A 19,575-nucleotide genomic window follows, 5' to 3' on the forward strand; every position below is an offset into this window, starting at 1 on the left:
GTGCCTTGACTGTGGGGCTACAGCAGACCAAGTAACCCCTTGCTCAAGCCAGCGACCTTGGGTCCAAGCTGGTGAGCTTTGCTCAAACCAGATGAGCCCGTGCTCAAGCTGGCGACCTCGGGGTCTCAAACCTGGGTCCTCTGCATCCCAGTTCAACGCTCTATCCACTGCGCCACCGCCTGGTCAGGCTATGGCTACATTTTAAGGAACACAGGTAATCATCAACTTTGATGTTCTTGTTAAGGTTGGTCAGAAGTCACAGCATGAGAAGACATCTGGGACTTGGGGGTGGAGCTGGCTTTGTTTACATCTACTCTATACAGTGACCATGAGTGTTTTTAACTTCAAAACAAAGGTTGCCACTGAGGCTGTGGTTTCTAACCCATTTTAGCAACAAATAATAAAAAACGGAACAGAATTGAGATGTTGTAAAATTCTAAGTGACTCCTGATGTATAGTTGAGGTTGGGAAACAACATGAACTCAGTTTAAAAGTACTGTAGTCAGAATAACATTAGAGCATCACCCCTTTCCCTGGATTTGCTTCTCTCTCTCTCTCTCTCTCTCTCTCTCTCGTGTTTTCTGGTGTTTTGTTAACTTATTTAAATAGAATTAGCTCTATTTACTCTGCACATGTCAATAGCTCTCTAATCTGCACCTGTAATTATTATGCATTCAGAAGGTTTCAGTTCACCAGTTGTTATTATCCATGAATTCAACAAATATTTTTCAGTACTAGGCGCTGTATTAGGTGCCAACACAGAGAAGGGGGCGTGTCATGTGGTGGGGAGCAGCTTCCCAGGTGAGCAGTGGTGCGTGGACTGATCAGAAGCCTGGATTAGTGCTGGGAGGAAAATGTGTTGGTCATGAAAATATGTCCCAGTGATGCTCACCACCCCGAGTAACTACTGACCTTCCTGCAGAGGCACACGGTGATGGGTGGACCCTGTTGGCTGGGTATTGAAAGCAAGAGTGACCCCTAGGACTGGAAGCCATCAGACAGATGAAGCTCCCTGGTGTCACCAGTGCATGACCGCATCTGGGAAAGCCATGCTCTGGCTCCTACACTGTCTTCTCTGTGTGTGTGTGTGTGTATGATGTGGACAACCTCCTGTCTTCCTGGAGACTCATCTTTCCTGGCTGTGTGACACAGTCCGCCTTGTTAGGCTGCGAGACTTCACTGGGATCATGTTACCCAAGTGCCGATCAATTGTGGACCCTGGCGCTGGCTGGACAGCCCTGGTGTCCATCCCCTCACCTCCTGATTGTGCGGCCAATTTGAGCGGAAAGAGGGCCTTATAGGCCTAAGCCTTATGTGTTTTATTTGAACTTCAGATTAACTTTTTGTATCTTTCCAAACTGTAATTGACATCCAATACACTGCACATATCTATATCTAAATTACAATTTTATGAGTTTTGACATATTCATGTGCCCTTGAAACCATCATCATAATTGAGACAGTGAACTCATCTATCAACACCAAAATGCCCTTTTTTGGAATCCTTCTTCTCTTCCAAAAAAAAAAAAAGAGTGACTCCTAGGAAGGCTAGAGAACAGGATTAATTCCAGGAGAGCTGGTGAACTGGTACTTAACAGCCTTCATACCGCTGTCCACCTTGGTTGCGCACTGGAATATCCTGGGGGAGCTTTAAAGATAGAGATGCCTGCATTCCAAGTGGGAGTTAAGCGGTTGGGGTGAGGTCTGGGCATGGTCATTTCTAAAGCTCCCGGATGGTGCAATGAGCAGCCAAGGCTGAGAACCAGTCCTGAGAGGAGGAACAGGGTGCCTGGAGGCCAATCCAGCCTGGGGGCAGGGCAGGAGCCCCATGAGGAAGTATAGTGAGCTCCCTGCCCATAAGCTGGGCTGTCAGAAACAGGCCAAGCGAAGGGGGGAGCAGGGGGAAGGGAGGAGGAGAGGGTAGAGGGTAGCATAAGGAAGGGGGAAGGAAAGGAAGGGGGAGGAAGGAGGAAGAGGGAGGAGGAGGAAGGGGAGGAGGGAGGGGAGGAGGGAGGAGCAGGGCAGAGGAGGAAGCAAGGAGCAGGAGTAAAAGGGGCAGCTCACCCCCTGGCTCCCCTCAGGAGGCCTTTCTAGCAAACAGGACACAACTTTCTGTTTCAGTGGCTTCGTGGGAGCTCACAAGCTGACCTGCAGAATCCCCTTCTGGTCTCAGACATTTTCTCACAACTGGGTTTTCCCCTCCATCTTCACTTCCTACCTGCAAACTGCAGCCTCATAGCTGGTTGGTTGCCCACATCCTTCTCAGCACAGCTGGGCTCCTGAGCCTTGGCAAGGCTGCCAAATGCACCGAGTACCGCAGGGCACATGCCACGACCTCTGTCCAGTGTCTGGATGGACTCCTTTCTTCTGTTACATAGTTTCAGATGTTCTTGCAGAAGGTTCAACCACAAAGAGTCAATTAGATGATAAATGTCAAGTATCTCTGATAAAGCCTGGCACATGGTAAACATTTAGTACATGTTACCTTTGTCATTATGATTAAAGAGAGAAAATAATGAGACTCATGTATGTTTGAGAGGAAGACACCTCAAATAGTTCTATGATGTGAAAAAAGAGATCTGAACAATTCTGGGGAGAAAAGGCCCCTGAGGGTCTGAGCTGACCATGCAGCAAGCAGGGGAAAAGGAATCAGTTGGCCAAGCAGGGCTCGGGCCTCCAGTCCCGGCCAGTGTCCTTCTGGTGCAGTGGGACTGCCATTAGTCAGTCTTACAGTCCCCCCACCTCTCCAAGCACGCCCCTTGAAGGCTCTGCAGGGGCAGGCTCAGCCACTCCCTTACCAGCCAGTGTGGACATTGCATCCTGGGGTATGCTGCACACTCTGCTGCTGTTTGAGGCCACCTGTCAGCACAGATGGTGTCCCTTCATGTTGGTGTCCTCCATAAGCACCCTCCTTGTCAAGCTGCAGTGGTACTGTGACCTGTCAGACAGAAAGACGCTGGGAGAAAACACATATCAGTTTAAGCAGCAAAATAAATGTGAGATGCTGTAATGCTGGTGGCTGAGGCCAGGCAGGTTCATGTTGGATTCAGGCAGCTAGTAGAGGAACTGCAGAGCCAGAAAGCATTGGACCATTCCCGTTTATTGGACGCTCGCAGAGATGGGTGAGCAAATTAGCAAAGGAAAACCACTGTGCTTTTCACAGTGGAAGGCAAGGGATTAGGAAAACCGTCCCTCATGGTGGCGGCTGAGAGAATCAAGGAACCACACTTCCTGGTGGCAGGAGAGCAATCTGGGACAATCACCTTCAAGGGAAAGCACCCATAGCTTTTCACAGAGACACACATGTGGCTTTCTGCCACGTGTTCACGCACTAATCATGCAAAGTGCTTGCAGCCAAGAAACTAGCGAGCAAGCCTAACACAGTTGTTTTCCCCACAGATCCCCAAACAGATTTTTTTCCCCTGATACAGTGGCCCTCTACAGGCTGGTTTTAAGAATATTCTGGGTGTTTTCAACTCATATGGAAATTGAGAACACATTAGAATGATAACTATTTGTATATTCATTACAGTTTTCCCCAGCCTTTTATTTTAAAAACTTTTCAATCTATAGAAAAGTTGAATGCCTGCATACCTTTCATCTAAATCAATATTAACAATTTCCACCTTGGCCAGTTGGCTCTGTTGTAGAGCAGTGGCCTGGCATGTGGATGCCCCAGGTTTGCTTCCCAGTCAGGATACACAGGAGAAACAACCATCTGCTTTTCCATCCCTTCCCCTTTCACTCTGCTTCTCTCTCTTCCCCTCCTGCAGCCATGGCTCAATTGAAACAAGTTGGCCCTGGGCACTGAGGAGGCCTCCATGGCCTCCGCCTCAGGTGCTAAGAAGAGTTTGGTTGCTGAGCAATGGAGCAACACCCAAGATGAGCAGATCATCACCCTCTAGTGGGCTTGCCTGGTGGATAGCAGTTGGGGTGCATGTGGGAGCCTGTCTCTGCCTCCTCTTCTCTCACTGAATAGAAAAAAACAAAAAACAAAAGCCCCCCACAATTTCCTACATTTGCTTCCTCTCTCTACACCAGGGGTCAGGAACCTTTTTGGCTGAGAGAGCCATGAACACCCCATATTTTAAAATGTAATTCCGTGAGAGCCACACAATATGTTTAACAATAAATACAAGTAAATGTGTGCATTTTATGTAAGACCAACACTTTTAAAGTACAATAAGTCTCTGAATTCTTTTTAATAACGTTGTTATGCTGTTGCTAACCAATGATGAATAAGGTACTTCTTACCATTACTGCGACTTCTGGTGCTGCATGGTTTTGCTGATGGCTTTGTAGTCTGGTTGATACGTGGTGAGGTTAAGCTTCATGCAGGCGTTGAGACTTCTATCCATTAAACATGATCATAGGTTGGTCTTAACGTTCTTTAGATGTGAGAAAGACTGCTCACATGCATACGTAGAACCAAACATTGTCAGTACAGCAATACTCATACGTTGCAGTGTCTTCATTCAGTGACTTGAACTTATTCACCCACATGTCTGAGGCCGGGGATGTAACTCAGGTCGGCGCTGTCCACTGCACACTCATGTGGATGGGTGATGAACCTAAAAAGACAAGTGCACTCACGAAATTCTCCAAAGCGTGCTTTGATTGACTTCAGGAGATTAGATGTGAAGCCTGCTAGCTGCTGGAGATCAAGATGTTGAGCAGGGTCACTTGCTGTGCATGCATCTTTAAACTCTCCCAGTTTTTCAAAGTGTAGTAAACGACCTGTTTCAATGTTGGCGATGAAGAGTTCCAGCTTGTTTTCAAATGCAAACACTGCTTGTTGAAGGGATAAGACTGTATTTCCAATGCTTAGCATTTTTACATTGAGCTGGTTCAGATGTTCAGTCATGTTCACGAGATAGTACAACTTCAGGAGCCACTCAGTGTTAGCTAACTCAGGATGCTCGATGTTTTTCATTTCAAGAAAAGTCCGGATTTCTCTCAAACAAGCCACAAAACAGCTGAGCACCTTCCCTCTTGACAACCAATGCACATTGCTGTGCAGAAGCAGACCAGGATAATTATTCCCAACTTCATCCAGCAGTGTTTTAAACCGGCGATCATTTAAAGCTCAGGCAACAATGAAGTTGACCACCCGAATGACCAGCGACATCACCTCACCAAGCTGCTCACCACACACCTGAGTACAAAGTGCCTCCTGATGTAGGATGCAGTGAAAACTTAGGATGGGTCTCTTTTCATGTTAATGAAGAAGCGCTACGAATCCTCTGTTCTTCCCCACCATGCACGGAGCACCATTAGTACACACCGAAATAAGTTTATCCATTGGTACATTTTTTTTTCTTTAGCAAACTCAGTGAAAGACTTGAATAAATCCTCCCCTCTTGTTGTCTCTTTTATAGGCAAAACAGCAAGACTTTCCTCATGTAGTGTGTCACCGACAGCATACCTTGCAATCACGCTGAACTAGGATAAATGGCTTACATCTGTTGACTCATCCAAAGCGAGAGAAAAGAATGGTGCTGCATTTATGTCCTTCACTTGTGTTGCCTCAATTTGATTTGCCATCATGATGGTACAATAGTGAACAGTTCTTGCCAACAGAGGCATGTCTTTTATTCGTTTGATTATCTTGTCTTCATCTAAAAAGTCGTTAAAAAGTTCATTGGCAACATCAAGCATGAATGTTTTGGCATACTCCCCATCTGTGAATGGCTTTCCATTTCTCACAGTTGCTAAAGCACCAGCAAAGCTAGCCGAATTTCAGTCACTTTGTTGGGTCCAAACTGCTAACTAGCTTGCACTCTGCACAGTAGCTCTTGACATGCTTTCTTCCTGCTGTCTCCCACTGGATATTTCGATGCATATGTAGTCTGGTGTGTGTGGAAGTGCCACTTTATTTTTGACCATTTCATTGATGCAATTTTATCATTGCATGTTAGACACACTGCAGAACCTGCTCTCTCCACAAAGGCGAATTCCTCTGTCCATTCCTGCTGAAAAGTACGATACTCCTCATCTTTTTTTCTTTTAGCCATCTTCGTCAAAAGGGTTTCTGCAATTAGCTAGCTGACTACTTGATTAAAAGGAGGGAAGTTTACTTCCTGACCTCACAACAACCCGTGTATGTTACGCATTATCCAATAAAAATTTGGTGTTGTCCCGGAGGACAGCTGTGATTGGCTCCAGCCACCCGCAACCATGAACATGAGCGGTAGGAAATGAATGGATTGTCATACGTGAGAATGTTTTATATTTTAATGTTATTATTTTTTTATTAAAGATTTTTCTGCGAGCCAGATGCAGCCATCAAAAGAGACACATCTGGCCTGACCAGGCGGTGGCGCAGTGGATAGAGCGTCGAACTGGGATGCGGAGGACCCAGGTTCGAGACCCCAATGTCGCCAGCTTGAGTGCAGGCTCCTCTGGCTTGAGCAAAAAGCTCACCAGCTTGGACTCAAGGTCACTGGCTCAAGCAATGGGTTACTTGGTCTGCTGTAGCCCCACGGTCAAGGCACATATGAGAGGGCATTCAATGAACAACTATGGATGTTGCCAGGAAAAACTGAGGATTGATGCTTCTCATCTCTCTCCGTTCCTGTCTGTCTGTCCCTATCTATCCCTCTTTCTGACTCTCTTTCTGTCCCTGTAAAAAATAAAAATTAAAAAAAAAAATAAAACAAATAAAAGAGCCACATCTGGCTCACAAACCATAGGTTCCCGACTCCTGTTATAGACCATTGCAGTATCCAAGCAACGGGCACATGATTCCTTTGTTTAAGGTTTCCCAAGACTCAAGGAGAGGGGAGGAGGAGTTTTGGTGGGGTCAGCAAAGAGGAAGTGGTTTCCAGATTACTGGTTGTAGCTACATACAGATCCTGCTTTTCTTGCTTTGTGTTCCAAGTGGCTCTACGCAACCATTTAGAGAACTAAAGGATGTAGTTAATTTATAACTGGCTGACTCTGTTATCCCTGCTGGCTCCTTTTCTTTGTATTCTTTTGGTTTCTCCTCTCTCAAAGCAGAAGGGAGGCTTGCTCCCTCTTTAAAACAGATACACAGTGGTTTATTATCGTGTAGGACATTAAACTGGTTTTGTGTCAAACTAGCAACCTTATTCTAATATTCTTTTTTTGTTTTAAAAGCTGCCTATGAATAGTTCTTCAAAGTGTCTTTTTGAAACAATTCTATGTTCTACTGGTATCTTCATTAATCAATGAGTTGAATAAATTTTTCACATGTTCATTTAAAAAAAATGTTTCCAGGCATTGTTAAACACCTGCCCCCTCTATCCAACTGAGAACCACTTCTCTAGTGATAAAGTTACTCTAGAAATTTTATTTTATTTTTTTATTTTTAACTTTATTGCAGCATTGGCAAAGGTCAGATTTCTGAAGCTGGTGAAGATAGGGCAGCATTTCCATGTGAAATGTTACAACTTTACAAGTTTGGTTTCTTATTTAATTCTATATGCAGAAACTGAAACATGGTAAAAGAAAAAAAATGCAAAATAGCTAGAAAAAATATGTAATCAAGTTGTAGCATACAGATATGCTCTTTAACTAAATTTACTAAGCCTATTGAAAAGCAAACGAAAGACAACTATCCTAAAAAATTAACAGACTGCCAGAAACAGACTAAGAACCCTCATTTCTATTTAGTAGGGATGGGGAAATGGGGAGGGAGGAACAAAACAAAACAAAACAAAAACAAAAGCAAAATAAAAACTCTACTGTTTCCTGTTTCCATACTTTGTTTAGAAGCAGAGGCTGTAAACCCATGAAGGTCAACAAAATCTTCTGATCCACTGCTTGTTGTCCTTCATTCACTTTGTGACATGCTGACTGGCCCGTTGTTTGTTTCCAGTGATACTTACAATGGGCTCAGTATCCCTCCTCTCAGGTTGGTGTGACTTCCCTAAGCCATCTGAATCCATGCTGTTATACTAACAGTCTTTCACATTTTTCTTTTACCCTAATAGGCAATTTATACCACTGGCTCTGGTGGATAAAACTGATTTTTCTCCCTTATCCCTTGCTCCTCTTGAAACAAATGCCTAAACAAAAGCCTTCCTGGTGGATTATCTGGTATTTGGATATCTTTTAATCATTTTGTTGTCCTGCACATAAGTTTTTACTAGAAGATTTTACTGCTTGTGCTATATTTTTCTACTGTAGTCCTGGAGCCCCCAAATGTATCTTCTTCCAACATGGGATGTTCAATTCAGAGACACTGTAACTCAAACCAAGTTTAAAACTCAAGTTCATTTCCCCCATACCATTACCATTACAACCATTTCTTCTCCGGCTCAGTCATCTCGTTGATGCTCTTCTGGGTGTAACTGCTCAGTAGTCAAGTTAACCATCTCATTTCTTGACTGCCATACTCAAGAGAAGATTAACCCTCACATGGTTTCCATTACAAAAGGCTGTTGATGCCTTATCTGGAAGCGGCTTGTTCTGGTGTTGGCAGAGGCTGCTGTTTCCGCCTCCTGGCCCCTGCCCGTCCCAGGTTCAGATTTGCAGACCGACATGCTGAGGTGTGTCCACTGCTCTCATTCAATTGCTGGAGGACTCCACTATCCACAACATCAGATACAGGACCTAATGAAATGACACGTGCTGCTAGATCAACGTCTTCTCCCACCAGTCTTAAAGATTAGATCGCATTAGGTACTCCCTTTGGGTGCTGGTAGCGCGGCTGCCACTTCCGATTGGTGTTTGCTGGGCTGGGCAAGAGATTGCAGCATTTCTTGATAATCTTCTTGTTCTTGTCATTCATTGATATCTAGTGTGAGCTTTTTCATTCTCATCCTTTCTTCTTGTTCTGCCTGTTGCTGGTTCCAATGATTTGCAGCAAGTTGAGAAGACATGGGTACATTAAGGATCTTAAACTGCTGTTTATTGCCTTTTCTTGTTAACGTGACAAATGGCATTGTGTCTGCAGACTCTGCCTCTCCTTCCCACCACCAAGCGGGGGTCTTTTCCTCAGCTGGCTTTTGAGAAGCAAGGGAATAGCAACATCAAGTTGGTGCACTTTAACAGATTCGCCACTTCGTTGCTGAAGATTTTCTAGCATCATTTTATCTAGAGCTTGAATGAAGTCCTCATCTTCTACACAGGGTACACGCTTAAGTCCACCTCCTTTGATCATTACCTCAGTGTTTTCTTCATCAGTTTTATTCTCCTTATTTGAATCTGTAAGGTAATCTGTATTCTCTTCCTCTTCTTCATTCTCATCATTATCAGAACCCTCCTCTTCTTCTGGTTCATTTACTTCACTCTCATTTCCAGATTGTTCTTCTGTTTCAGCTCCTCCTCCTTCTTCTTCATCTTCTTCAAGATTTTCTCCTTCTGTCATAGAATCTTTTGAATCTTTGTCATTTACTAGGCCTAGTTTTATTAAGAATTCTTGTTCCAAGTCGTGTACCTGCCTGATGGATTCTTCCAGAGAATTACAGAGTTTGAGCTTTGGTCTTAGCAGTTCTAGTGTGTCACTGATCATGTAATCTATGTCAATAGGAAATGGATGATCTTTTGTCCAAACCTCCAAACCTGTCTTCCACCAAACATAACGCTGAAAATATACAAGGAAGCAATCAAGCTTTCATTTACTGGAACCTCTGTCAAAGTACTGGCCACAGGTATCCAAAATAGTGCACACTAGCCTAATTCTGAAAAGGTGCTCAGGAGGATCCAGTGAACTTGGAGAGCCATCAGGATTAACACCAAATGAAGTAAAAGAATAAAGAGTTCTAAAAATAACAGCTGATTCCACCATTCGGTAATTATAAAGTTCCCCTAAGAACTTGGCACTGCTGATACGTCTCTGATTAAATTTAGGTTGATTAACCTCCATTCCTAATTGAATATCTTCTAACACTCCATCTACAACATGGATTCCAACATCCTCTTGGTAGAGCACTAGTCCTGCTAAAAGGTTGGCCACACAGTGAATACTATTATATTTCACATTCCAGATGTTTATCATACAACAAATAACATAGTCTTTCACTTCTTGGTCCTGCCAGGGCAACTTTCGCATCTGTCTCAAAACCTTCTCAGTGGTGACCTTAGAGAGATCTTTGTACAAAAGTTTCTGGACATATTCCTGAAGAGGTGGACGTTTCTTTTTCACTGTTTTTTCAGCTGGAGGTGGGTTGCAGTAGTAATATGCATTCTCCACCATTGTGACATATCTTGCATCAAGATGCATTGCTTGTTTCTTTCTCATCATTTATTCAAAAAGTACATTGGTCCTCAGGTGCGATTCTGGAGATCTGAAAAGAAATCTTCCACATGTTTCCAGTAAGGTGCATGCCATTTCAATATGGTGATGAGAAAAGTCTGATAGAAGCATCTTTAAACAATGTAGTGTATCATTTTTTGTGAACATCTTAAACATAGTTAGTTCTCCAATAAAACGAACAGTTTTGTTCTTTGTTTCAATATTGATCTGGTTCGTTTTTCGTACATGAAATCTGAAATCCCCCCTCAGCATGGAACAAAGATCTTCTGCTACATCAGACATGCAGGGATACAATGTAGCAACCAATCTTGCATAAAATGGTAGCAAATCCAACCTTTGTCTGGGAACTATAAAGAGTGCCCGTACCATCTTCTTCCTATTTGCTTTTGTGTTCATGTTCATGCAAAAATCCATTGCTGCCTTGTCTATCAGATCTCGGTTGACACAGTTGGGCAATTGCTGGAGGAAAGCATCTACTATCAGCTTGAGATGAGATCCAGTGCTGGCTTCTTCATCCTCTTGTTCTTGCTCATCAAGAAGTTTCTTTGTGGCCCTGGCCGGTTGGCTCAGTGGTAGAGCGTCGGCTTGGCGTGCAGAAGTCCTGGGTTCGATTCCCGGCCAGGGCACACAGGAGAAGCGCCCATCTGCTTCTCCACCACCTCCCCCTCTCCTTCCTCTCTGTCTCTCTCTTCCCCTCCCGCAGCCGAGGCTCCATTGGAGCAAAGATGGCCTGGGCGCTGGGGATGGCTCCTTGGCCTCTGCCCCAGGCGCTGGAGTGGCTCTGGTAGCAACAGAGCGAGGCCCGGAGGGGCAGAGCATCGCCGCTGGTGGGCAGAGCATCGCCCCTTGGTGGGCATGCCGGGTGGATCCCTGTCGGGCGCATGCGGGAGTCTGTCTGACTGTCTCTCCCTGTTTCTAGCTTCAGAAAAATACAAAAAAAAAAAAAAAAAAAAAAAAAAAGGAGATTCTTTGTAAGATCTTCAGCTTCATCTGTACCCTCTAATTCCAAGGTGTCATCATTAATTTCTAGGTTCTCCAACTCAAGTTCCAAATCATCAGGATTTGATACCTCCTTATTATCCTTAGATTCTTTTGCCTCTTTAGAATCATCTTAATTAGACTCTTTACTCTGACAACCTTTTTCATTATCTTTAAACAAGATGGCTGGAACAAAAGCTTTCAAATCAATGAGGTTCTCATAAAAATTCTGAACATCTTCATCTTCTCATATACCACCTTCCAAGTCATATTCTCCAGGTTTGCCAGGTATAAATATATCAATTCCAGGCCTATGCTCTTCTGGTGTTGGTTTGTCTTGAGGAAGATCTGGCATATTTTCATCCAGAAGGTCTGCTAAGGATTGAGAATTTGCCAGCAGCTTCCGATAAGACATAGCAAATTCCTCATACTGTTTATGTCTATCTTCACTTAGCTCCCCTTTAGAATGTAGAATACGCCTGTTTTGTCTCTCAGTATTCTGTAGCTCCCTGTGGTCCCTTTTCAGGTGTTTGGTCAAAGACGTAAAGTATTCTTTTAAAAGATTCTGGAAAGGCTGTTGTTTCTCTGGACTAATTATCTCACTAGGAGGAAAAGTCAAATGAAACTTCTCTGCAGCACTCTTTACTTTCCTTGGTATAAGTCCAGCAATGTCATCTCCACAATGTCGACAAAAACTAATCACCACAGAAACATAAATATGTGATTCCTGATCAGCATTAATAATATTTTTTAGCTGTTCATAGATCAAAGAAAGACCTTCCTTGTCAGTGAAAATCCCAACTATTGTCAGTTCTGCAATGAAATGCAAATCAGTTCTCAATTTGGTAATGTTAGGTGTTTTCTCTTCTTTCCTTGCTTCAAAATGTTTTTTCCAAACCTGCAGAAGTGATGGAGCAAAGTCGATACAGCGCTGATGAAACAGAGAACATAAGTGCACAGCACAATCCACATCAGATATTTTTAGTTTTGCTTCCACAATAGAAGCTACAGCTTCTGCAATGTATTTGCTTAAATTTAGGCCATTAAAATCATGGGACAAGGAGTCTCTCTGTTGTTCCATAATAGTTTCTAGTTTCTTGACAAAAGCAGTATTTTTCTTCAAACTTGAGTCTAGTCGGCTAAAGAAATTTTCCTCTGGTCGGTTGTCTGGAGCATTTTGGTTTTTGCTACGAAGTTCCTTCCTTAACTGATGTCGTTCCCAAGCTTCCTGATGAAGCTGAAGAGATTCCTCCTTCTCTTTCAACTGGGCAGTTTCTTCCTCTTGCTGTCATTTTGCCTCCTCTTCTTGTTTCTTTCTCTCTTCCTCTTCATGTTTCTTTTTTTCTCCTTCTTCTTTTTTCTTTAATTCCTCTTCTGCCTTCACCTTTTCTTCTTCCTTTTTCTTGCGTTCCTTGTCTTCTTTTTTTTTCGCTTATCTTCTTCCAGTTTCTTCTTTTTATCCTCAGGGATCTTAATAACCTCCTTCTTGGCAGGGAGCTTGATCTCCTCTTTAGGTTTCTCCCTGCTGCTCACTGGCCGCCTTTCGCCACCGTCTTTTTCCTTGTTGTTGAGCAAGGGTTCCTTTTCTTCCATACTTGCTGGCTTTTTACGCTCAGCTGGCATTATGTTACCCAGGACAATCTCGAGCCTGTTGTCAACATTAGCCCTGGGTTTCCCAGCACCAACTCCAGCACTCAGACTCTCCCTTCCCCTCTACTCTAGAAATTTGAACAAATTTAACTATCTATGTCTCAAAGAAATCTTTTTAATTCTCTAAAACACAACAGGGACTTTAAAATACTTTATCTTCCATTTTCCCCCTCTCTGAGTTTTAGTTTTTTGTAAACCCAGAATATATTATTGTTGTTCTGTACGGTTGATATTTATTTGGATTTACTCATGTGTTACCAGTTTCTTTCCTATAAATTTTTTCTTATGTGTTATAATTTTCATCTGGGAGTGGTTTCCTTCTTGTTAAAATACATTCTTTTAGATCCTTTTCTAATAAAGATCTTTTGATGTCAAAAGCTCTCAACTTTTGTTTGTTCCAGTCTTTATTTTATCCCTTTTCCTGATAGATTTTTTGTTTCCAATTCTATGTTGACACAGATTTTTTATATCCTTAGAAAGCATTCTGTTACTTGTTGGCATCCATTACTGCTGAGATGTTATCTATAAATTTAACTGTTGTTCCTTCTTGTTTTTGAGGTCTTGAGGTTTCACTCTAATGTGATTTCTTCTGGTTTGTTCAGCTTGAGATTTGTAGGAATTCCTGAATTTATAAACTGGTATTTCTCATTAGTCATTGTCTTTTCAAATACTCAAATGCAGGCATTTTTTGGAAATATTGTGTGTTTAGTTCCAGAACACTGCAATAAAGCTAATGCCGTAATTGAGAGAGTTATATGATTTTTTTGGTTTTCCAGGGCACATACAAGTCATGCTCACACTATCCTGTAGTCTGTTAAGTGTGCAATAGCATTATGTCTAATAAGACAATGTATATACCTTAATGAAAAGAATACTATATTGCAAAAACTGCAAACTGTCATCAGAGCCTTCAGCAAGTCATAATCTTTTTGCTAATGAAGGGCCATCAATTTTTTTTAAAAGCAATCTGTGAAGCACAGCAAAATGAAGTATGTCTGTATTGCATTTATCTCACTCTGTCTCACCTCTCCTTCTGAGATTCTGATTAGACACCTAATAGATCATCTCACTCTACTTCATAGAGCATGCACATTAACCTCTCATATTTTCCAATTTTATGTTTCTCTGTATTGTGCCCTTGACAATTACTTCGGACTTACCATCTCACTTTTGGTTATGCTTATGTGTCCACTTGACAAAGCCTTAGTACCCAAACATTTGACCAGTCAACACCAGTCTGAATGCTTCTGTAAAAATATTGTGTCAGCCCTGGCTGGATAGCTCAGTTGGTTAGAGTATTATCTGGAAGCGCAGAGGTTGTGGGTTCAATCCCCAGTCAGGAGACATACAGGAACAGATCGATATTCCTCTCTCTCTCCCTTCTCTCTAAAATCAATTTTTTAAGAAAGTACTGTGTCAGATAAGATTAACATGTAAATCAATAGACTTTGAGCAAAGCAGATTACCCTCCATGGTGTAGGTGGGTCTCATTTAATCAGCTGAAGGGCCTAAGAGAAAAAAGACTGAGAGGTCTCCAGAGAAAAGAGGTGATTTTTGCCTCGAGACTGCTTTGAACTCAACTGAAATAGCAACTTCTACTAGTCAGTATTCCCTACATATTTTGGACTTGCCAACCTCTACAATTGAATGAATTGATTCTTTAAAATAAAATTTTCTCTCTATATGTACACACACTCCTCTTATTGATTCTATTTCTCCGGGGAACCCTAATACCCTTCTTTTTCTAGTCAGTTAAAAAATTTTTCTTTTTTTAAATTTAGTGAGAGGAGGTGGATCCAACTGGAATCCACCTGGCAAGCCCACTATGGGTTGATGCTCTGCCCCTGGGGCCCTTACTCCGTTGCAACTGGAGACTGGAGCCATTTTTTAGCACCTGAGGCTGAAGCCATGGAGCCATTCTCAGTGCCCAGGGCCAACTTGCTTTAATCGAGCCATGGCTGCAGGAGGGAAAGAGGAGAGAGAGAGAGAGAGAGAGAGAGAGAGAGAGGCAAGAGGGGGAGGGGTGGAGAAGCAGATTGGCACCTCTCCTATGTGCCCTGCCCAGGAATCAAACCCAGGACATCCACACGCCGGGCCGACCTCTACCACTGAGCAACCAGCCAGGGCCTATTTAGTTTTTTTTTTTTTGTTTGTTTCTCTCTTTAGTTGTGTCTAATCTGCTGTTAAGCCCATTCTCTGACTTTTAAATTTCAATGATTACATTTTTCATTTCTAGAGGTCTGTCTGCTCTTCCTCCAAAGATATTTGGTAATTTCTTAGCATGCGGTAGATTGGAAATATTGCTCCCAATTATTCTCTCCCCTGTGGTTTTGTTACTGTATTTCTCCCTGGGGAGCTGTACACATTCCCATGCTGTTGACATGGAACTTTGCCATGACTTTGGCCAAAGGGACATGGGCAGAAGTGAGTGGCTCCATGTCCGAGCAGAAGCTTCAAGAACTATTGTGAGAGTTGTATTTCTTTCCCCTTCCTGTGTGTCTTTCAGCCTGGATCCCAGAACGAAGAAGTCACTGAGGGCAGGACAAAACCATGGTTGACCTTCTGCCACTCATAAAATGAATAGGAAACATGTGTTAGTTTTTGAAAGCCACTGAGATTTGGGGTTCCCGTGTGAATACTGCAAAGATGAATAATTGAGCCTCTGTGCTCTGTAGACCTTGGCATTAGCAATGCTTTCTTTCTTTCTTTCCGTGTGTGTGTGTGTGTGTGTGTGTGTGTGTGTGTGTGACAGAGACAGAGAGCGGGACAAATAGGGACAGACTGGAAGGGAGAGAGATGAGCAGCATCAATTCTTTGTTGTGGCACCTTAGTTGTTCATTGATTGCTTTCTCATATGTGCCATGACGGGGGGGGGGGGGGCGCTACAGCAGACCAAGTAACCGCTTGCTCAAGCCAGCAACCTGGGGCTCAAGCCGGCGAGCCTTGCTCAAACCCTGATGAGCCCACACTCAAGCTGGCGACCTCGGAGTTTCGAACCTGGGTCCTCCGCGTCCCAGTCCAACACTCTATCTACTGCGCCCCCACCTGGTCAGGCAGCAATGCTTTCCTTACGTTTATTGAACTGTACTCAGCACACTGCTGCAGAGTCCCTGGCTGCTTATGGCAGGATCTGAAGTCTTTGCGGGTCTGGTGTAGCTGCTTGCTGTTTCTGCTGGTTGCTCACGAGTCTCCCTTTTGGGTTCTGTAATGTCTAACAGCTAGCCCTGACATTTTATTTGACCCTCACTCCCAGATATTGTGATTTTGGGGGCTGCAAACCTATACTTCAAGATGATAACTTCTCCAGAAAGATATATTTTGCCTCTCTTTACTTGGAAACATAACTGAAACCAAAAAATGATTCTTTGTAGTCCAGGTGGCAGGCAGTGTGTAGTAGGCTGAATAAGATGCTCCATACCAGGTCCTAGTGCCTGGTACCTGTGGGTGTGACTTGATTTGAACAAAAAGATCTTTGCAGATGTGATGAAATGAAGGCTCTTAAGGTGGGAGATGATTCTGGATTATCTGGTAGGGCCTTAAATGCAACCACAGCACCCTTATCAGAGAGAGGCAGAGGAGACGCATACGCAGAAGAGATCGGGATGTGACATGGTGGTGTGACGGCAGAGGCAGAGACGGGAGTGATGCCGCCACCGCAGAGGGGGAGGCACTTGGAAGAGGCAAGGAACAGCTTGTCTTCTAGACCCTCTGCAGGCTCCCTCGACACCTCCAGTGCAGCCTGACTGATACTGATTTCAGACATCTGGCCTCCAGAACTGTGAGGGAATACATTTCTGTTGTTTTAAGTCACCTGGGTTGTGGTACTTTGAGGCTGCTCCAGGGTGCTTCTATGAGGTGGGATGGGATTCATATTTTCCTGGTTCATCCTGACACAGTGAGGGGCTCCTGGGGATTTCCAATTTACGAGAGGTCTCCTTTAGACCCTGTCCTGGGGTGAGTCCTGAGCTCTGTCTTCTGTCCCCTTAAGCCCATGTGAGTGGCTGACATCTACAGGGCTTGTCAGATGACTTTACAGGAAAAGGTGACACTAGACCGTCTTGTCTAAGTTTAACCCTCTGAATATTTCTCTTTTAAAAACATTGTTTTAATTAAAAAATATTTCTCCCTCTGCTTTATTGGAGGAATAACTGACAAATAAAATGGGATATATGTAAAGTGTGTAACAGGATGATTTGAGAATACACATGCATAGCTAGATGATTATCACAGACGGGTTACTTAACGCATCTACCGCCTCATGTTGCTATCATTGCTTTGTGTGTGGGAAGAACACTTACGGTTTATTTTCTAAGAAAATCTCAAGTACACAATCCAGTACAACTGGACACAATCCGGTGACCATCCTGCCCTCCAGTTCCCAGAATCTATTCATAACGTGAAGGCTTGTACCCCTTGACCAGTACCTTCCCATTTGCCCATCCCCACACCTGGGGGACCACCCTTCTGTTCTTTGTTTCTTAGTTCGACATTTTTGTTTCTTGTTTTTTATTTTATTTAAAATTTTTTTTATTGAATGTATTGGGGTGATGTGAGTTCATAAAATCATATAGGTTTCACGTGTACAGTTCTGTAATACATCACCTGTATATATTGTATTGTATCACCACCCCTACTCCTTCTTCTTTTTTTTTTTTTTTACAGAGACAGAGAGTCAGAGAGAGGGATAGATAGGAACAGACAGACAGACAGGAACAGAAAGAGATGAGAAGCATCAATTATTAGTTTTTCGTTGTGGCACTTTTTTAGTTATTCATTGATTGCTTTCTCATATATGCCTTGACTGCGGGCCTACAGCAGACCAAGTAACTCCTTGCTCGAGCCAGCGACCTTGAATCCAAGCTGGTGAGCTTTGCTCAAACCAGATGAGCCTGTGCTCAAGCTGGCGACCTCGGGGTCTCAAACTTGGGTCCTCCGCATCCCAGTCCGATGCTCTATCCACTGTGCCACCGCCTGGTCAGGCACTCCTTCCTTCTTTGCTAGGAAACATTTCTTTTTTAGACATTACATCCAGCATTTCAGTTGATTTAGTTGATTTCACCTGAGGGTCAGAGAGGTCACCTCTTCAACCATGTTGCAGGAAAGGGAAGTCTAATTGTGGCCTCCCTATCACTAAGATCTTCCATAGCTTGTAGCCAAATGATGGACGTGTCCCCTGCTATTTATTGGACCAGACACATGAGCAGAGTTCATCGTTAAAGAGGTCAGACATAAACAGGTTAGTAGGAGGACAGTGAGTTTTGTGGGAGGACTTGTTTTCAGAACTAAACAAACACCCATCAGCACTGGGGGATATGTTTGCAGAGTGGAGGTGTGTGGGCAATAGTGTGAACTTCTCCACATGGTTCGAGTCCTTGGTCACTGAGATGCTGCTGGCTCCACCCAAACACCACAAAACATGGGTGCTTCTCTGCTGGGGCAGGGGCTCAGTCGTCAGTCCCAGGAGGACCCATGCCTTTCTCTCGCCTCATCTTCCCCCCCCTGCAAGTCTCCCCATTTCTAGCTGGACATCATAGGCCCCGCAGGCTCCAGCTAGCCAATCCCAGGCTTCAGCTGTTCCCCAAGGCCCTTCAGGACTCTCACCTCTGGAGGGAAGGCATTCTGTCCACTCCTCTGCCAGGAAACCATGCAGAGAATGTGCCATCCCTATCTTGCTCCTGGGTAGACTGGGTAGAGTCTACCAGAAATCACCCCTTTCGCTCTCGGAGGCCTGCTTGAGGTTTTAGTTGCAAACTTTAGAAACTGATGGTCTGATGAAGGTGCAGAAATTCTTGCACATGTTGATGTGCAAGAATGAAGGTGCAAGAATTTCTGATGAAGGTGCAAGAATTTCTGCACATGTTGTTGGGGAACTCGCAGAATCTCTGGGAGGGGTGGAGGAACAGCCTTGGGGAGTGGGACACCGGTAGGAACAATGTCCAAATCAGACCCAGTCTAGGAGGGATGTCACTGCTGCTGGTGCTGGCACCGCTGGCTACTGGATGCTTCTACCAGAACTCACTTTCTAACTCAAAGCTGGGCAGGAGCCTGGTCTGTGTGCCTACAGCCCAGCAGCAAGGGACATGAGGACATGAAGGAGAGAGGTTCACACTTGCAAAGTAGACATTCCTCACACAGGTGAAGGGGATTCAGGTGCAAATTTGGCAAAAAAGAATGCCAAGGGTCCACAGCAGGGGTAAGATAAACAATGGGGCATCTCCTCTTCTTCCCTCTTGAGCTCCAAGCCTCCTGTCACTCATCGGGGGGAGGAGCCTAAAGGAAGGAGAGAACCAATTTCTTCCTTGTCTTCAGACCAGCCCCAACCAGAGTAAGGGGCATTGAGAACCGGAAATACGGTGGTCGCTCCCTCACATTGAAAATACTGAACTGTAAAACAAATGCAAGGAAGGTGCACAGACTTCTGATCTTCCCCCATGACGCTTCATTTTTTAAAATGTCAAGTTATTTCAAAACTGTTTTCCTGTTTGGGGGGATCTTTGATGAATCTGCTTTACTGGGTGACCTGGCACCGAGAGAGGAACATCTGTTGCTGAGTTAGCCACACCCATGAGGTTATATCTTAGGTAAGAATAGCTTTAGGGAGTGCCTACTCCGTGCAGGCACTGCAGTCAGCGTTTTTAACAAGCACGCGAACCCTTAGGTCTTTTCCTCCCCACAACCAGGTAAGGAAACAGAGCTCACAGGCTAGTAGCTGTCTGAGGTGGGGT

The 19,575-nt window shown here is 43.9% G+C and overlaps 1 protein-coding gene across 1 annotated transcript; it reads right to left on the reverse strand.

The window, feature by feature from the left end:
• Window positions 1-8,488: 8,488 nt before the first annotated feature.
• Window positions 8,489-13,615, reverse strand: LOC136325313 (regulator of nonsense transcripts 2-like). The gene is given in 6 exon segments (XM_066259489.1): window positions 8,489-8,641; window positions 8,644-8,702; window positions 8,704-8,935; window positions 8,938-10,772; window positions 11,197-12,626; window positions 12,629-13,615. Coding segments are annotated over 6 exon segments (3,789 nt in total). The 5' UTR covers window positions 12,824-13,615; the 3' UTR covers window positions 8,489-8,603.
• Window positions 13,616-19,575: the final 5,960 nt, after the last annotated feature.

This window comes from Saccopteryx bilineata, chromosome 2, assembly GCF_036850765.1.
Source record: "Saccopteryx bilineata isolate mSacBil1 chromosome 2, mSacBil1_pri_phased_curated, whole genome shotgun sequence".
NCBI classification, from domain to species: domain Eukaryota; kingdom Metazoa; phylum Chordata; class Mammalia; order Chiroptera; family Emballonuridae; genus Saccopteryx; species Saccopteryx bilineata.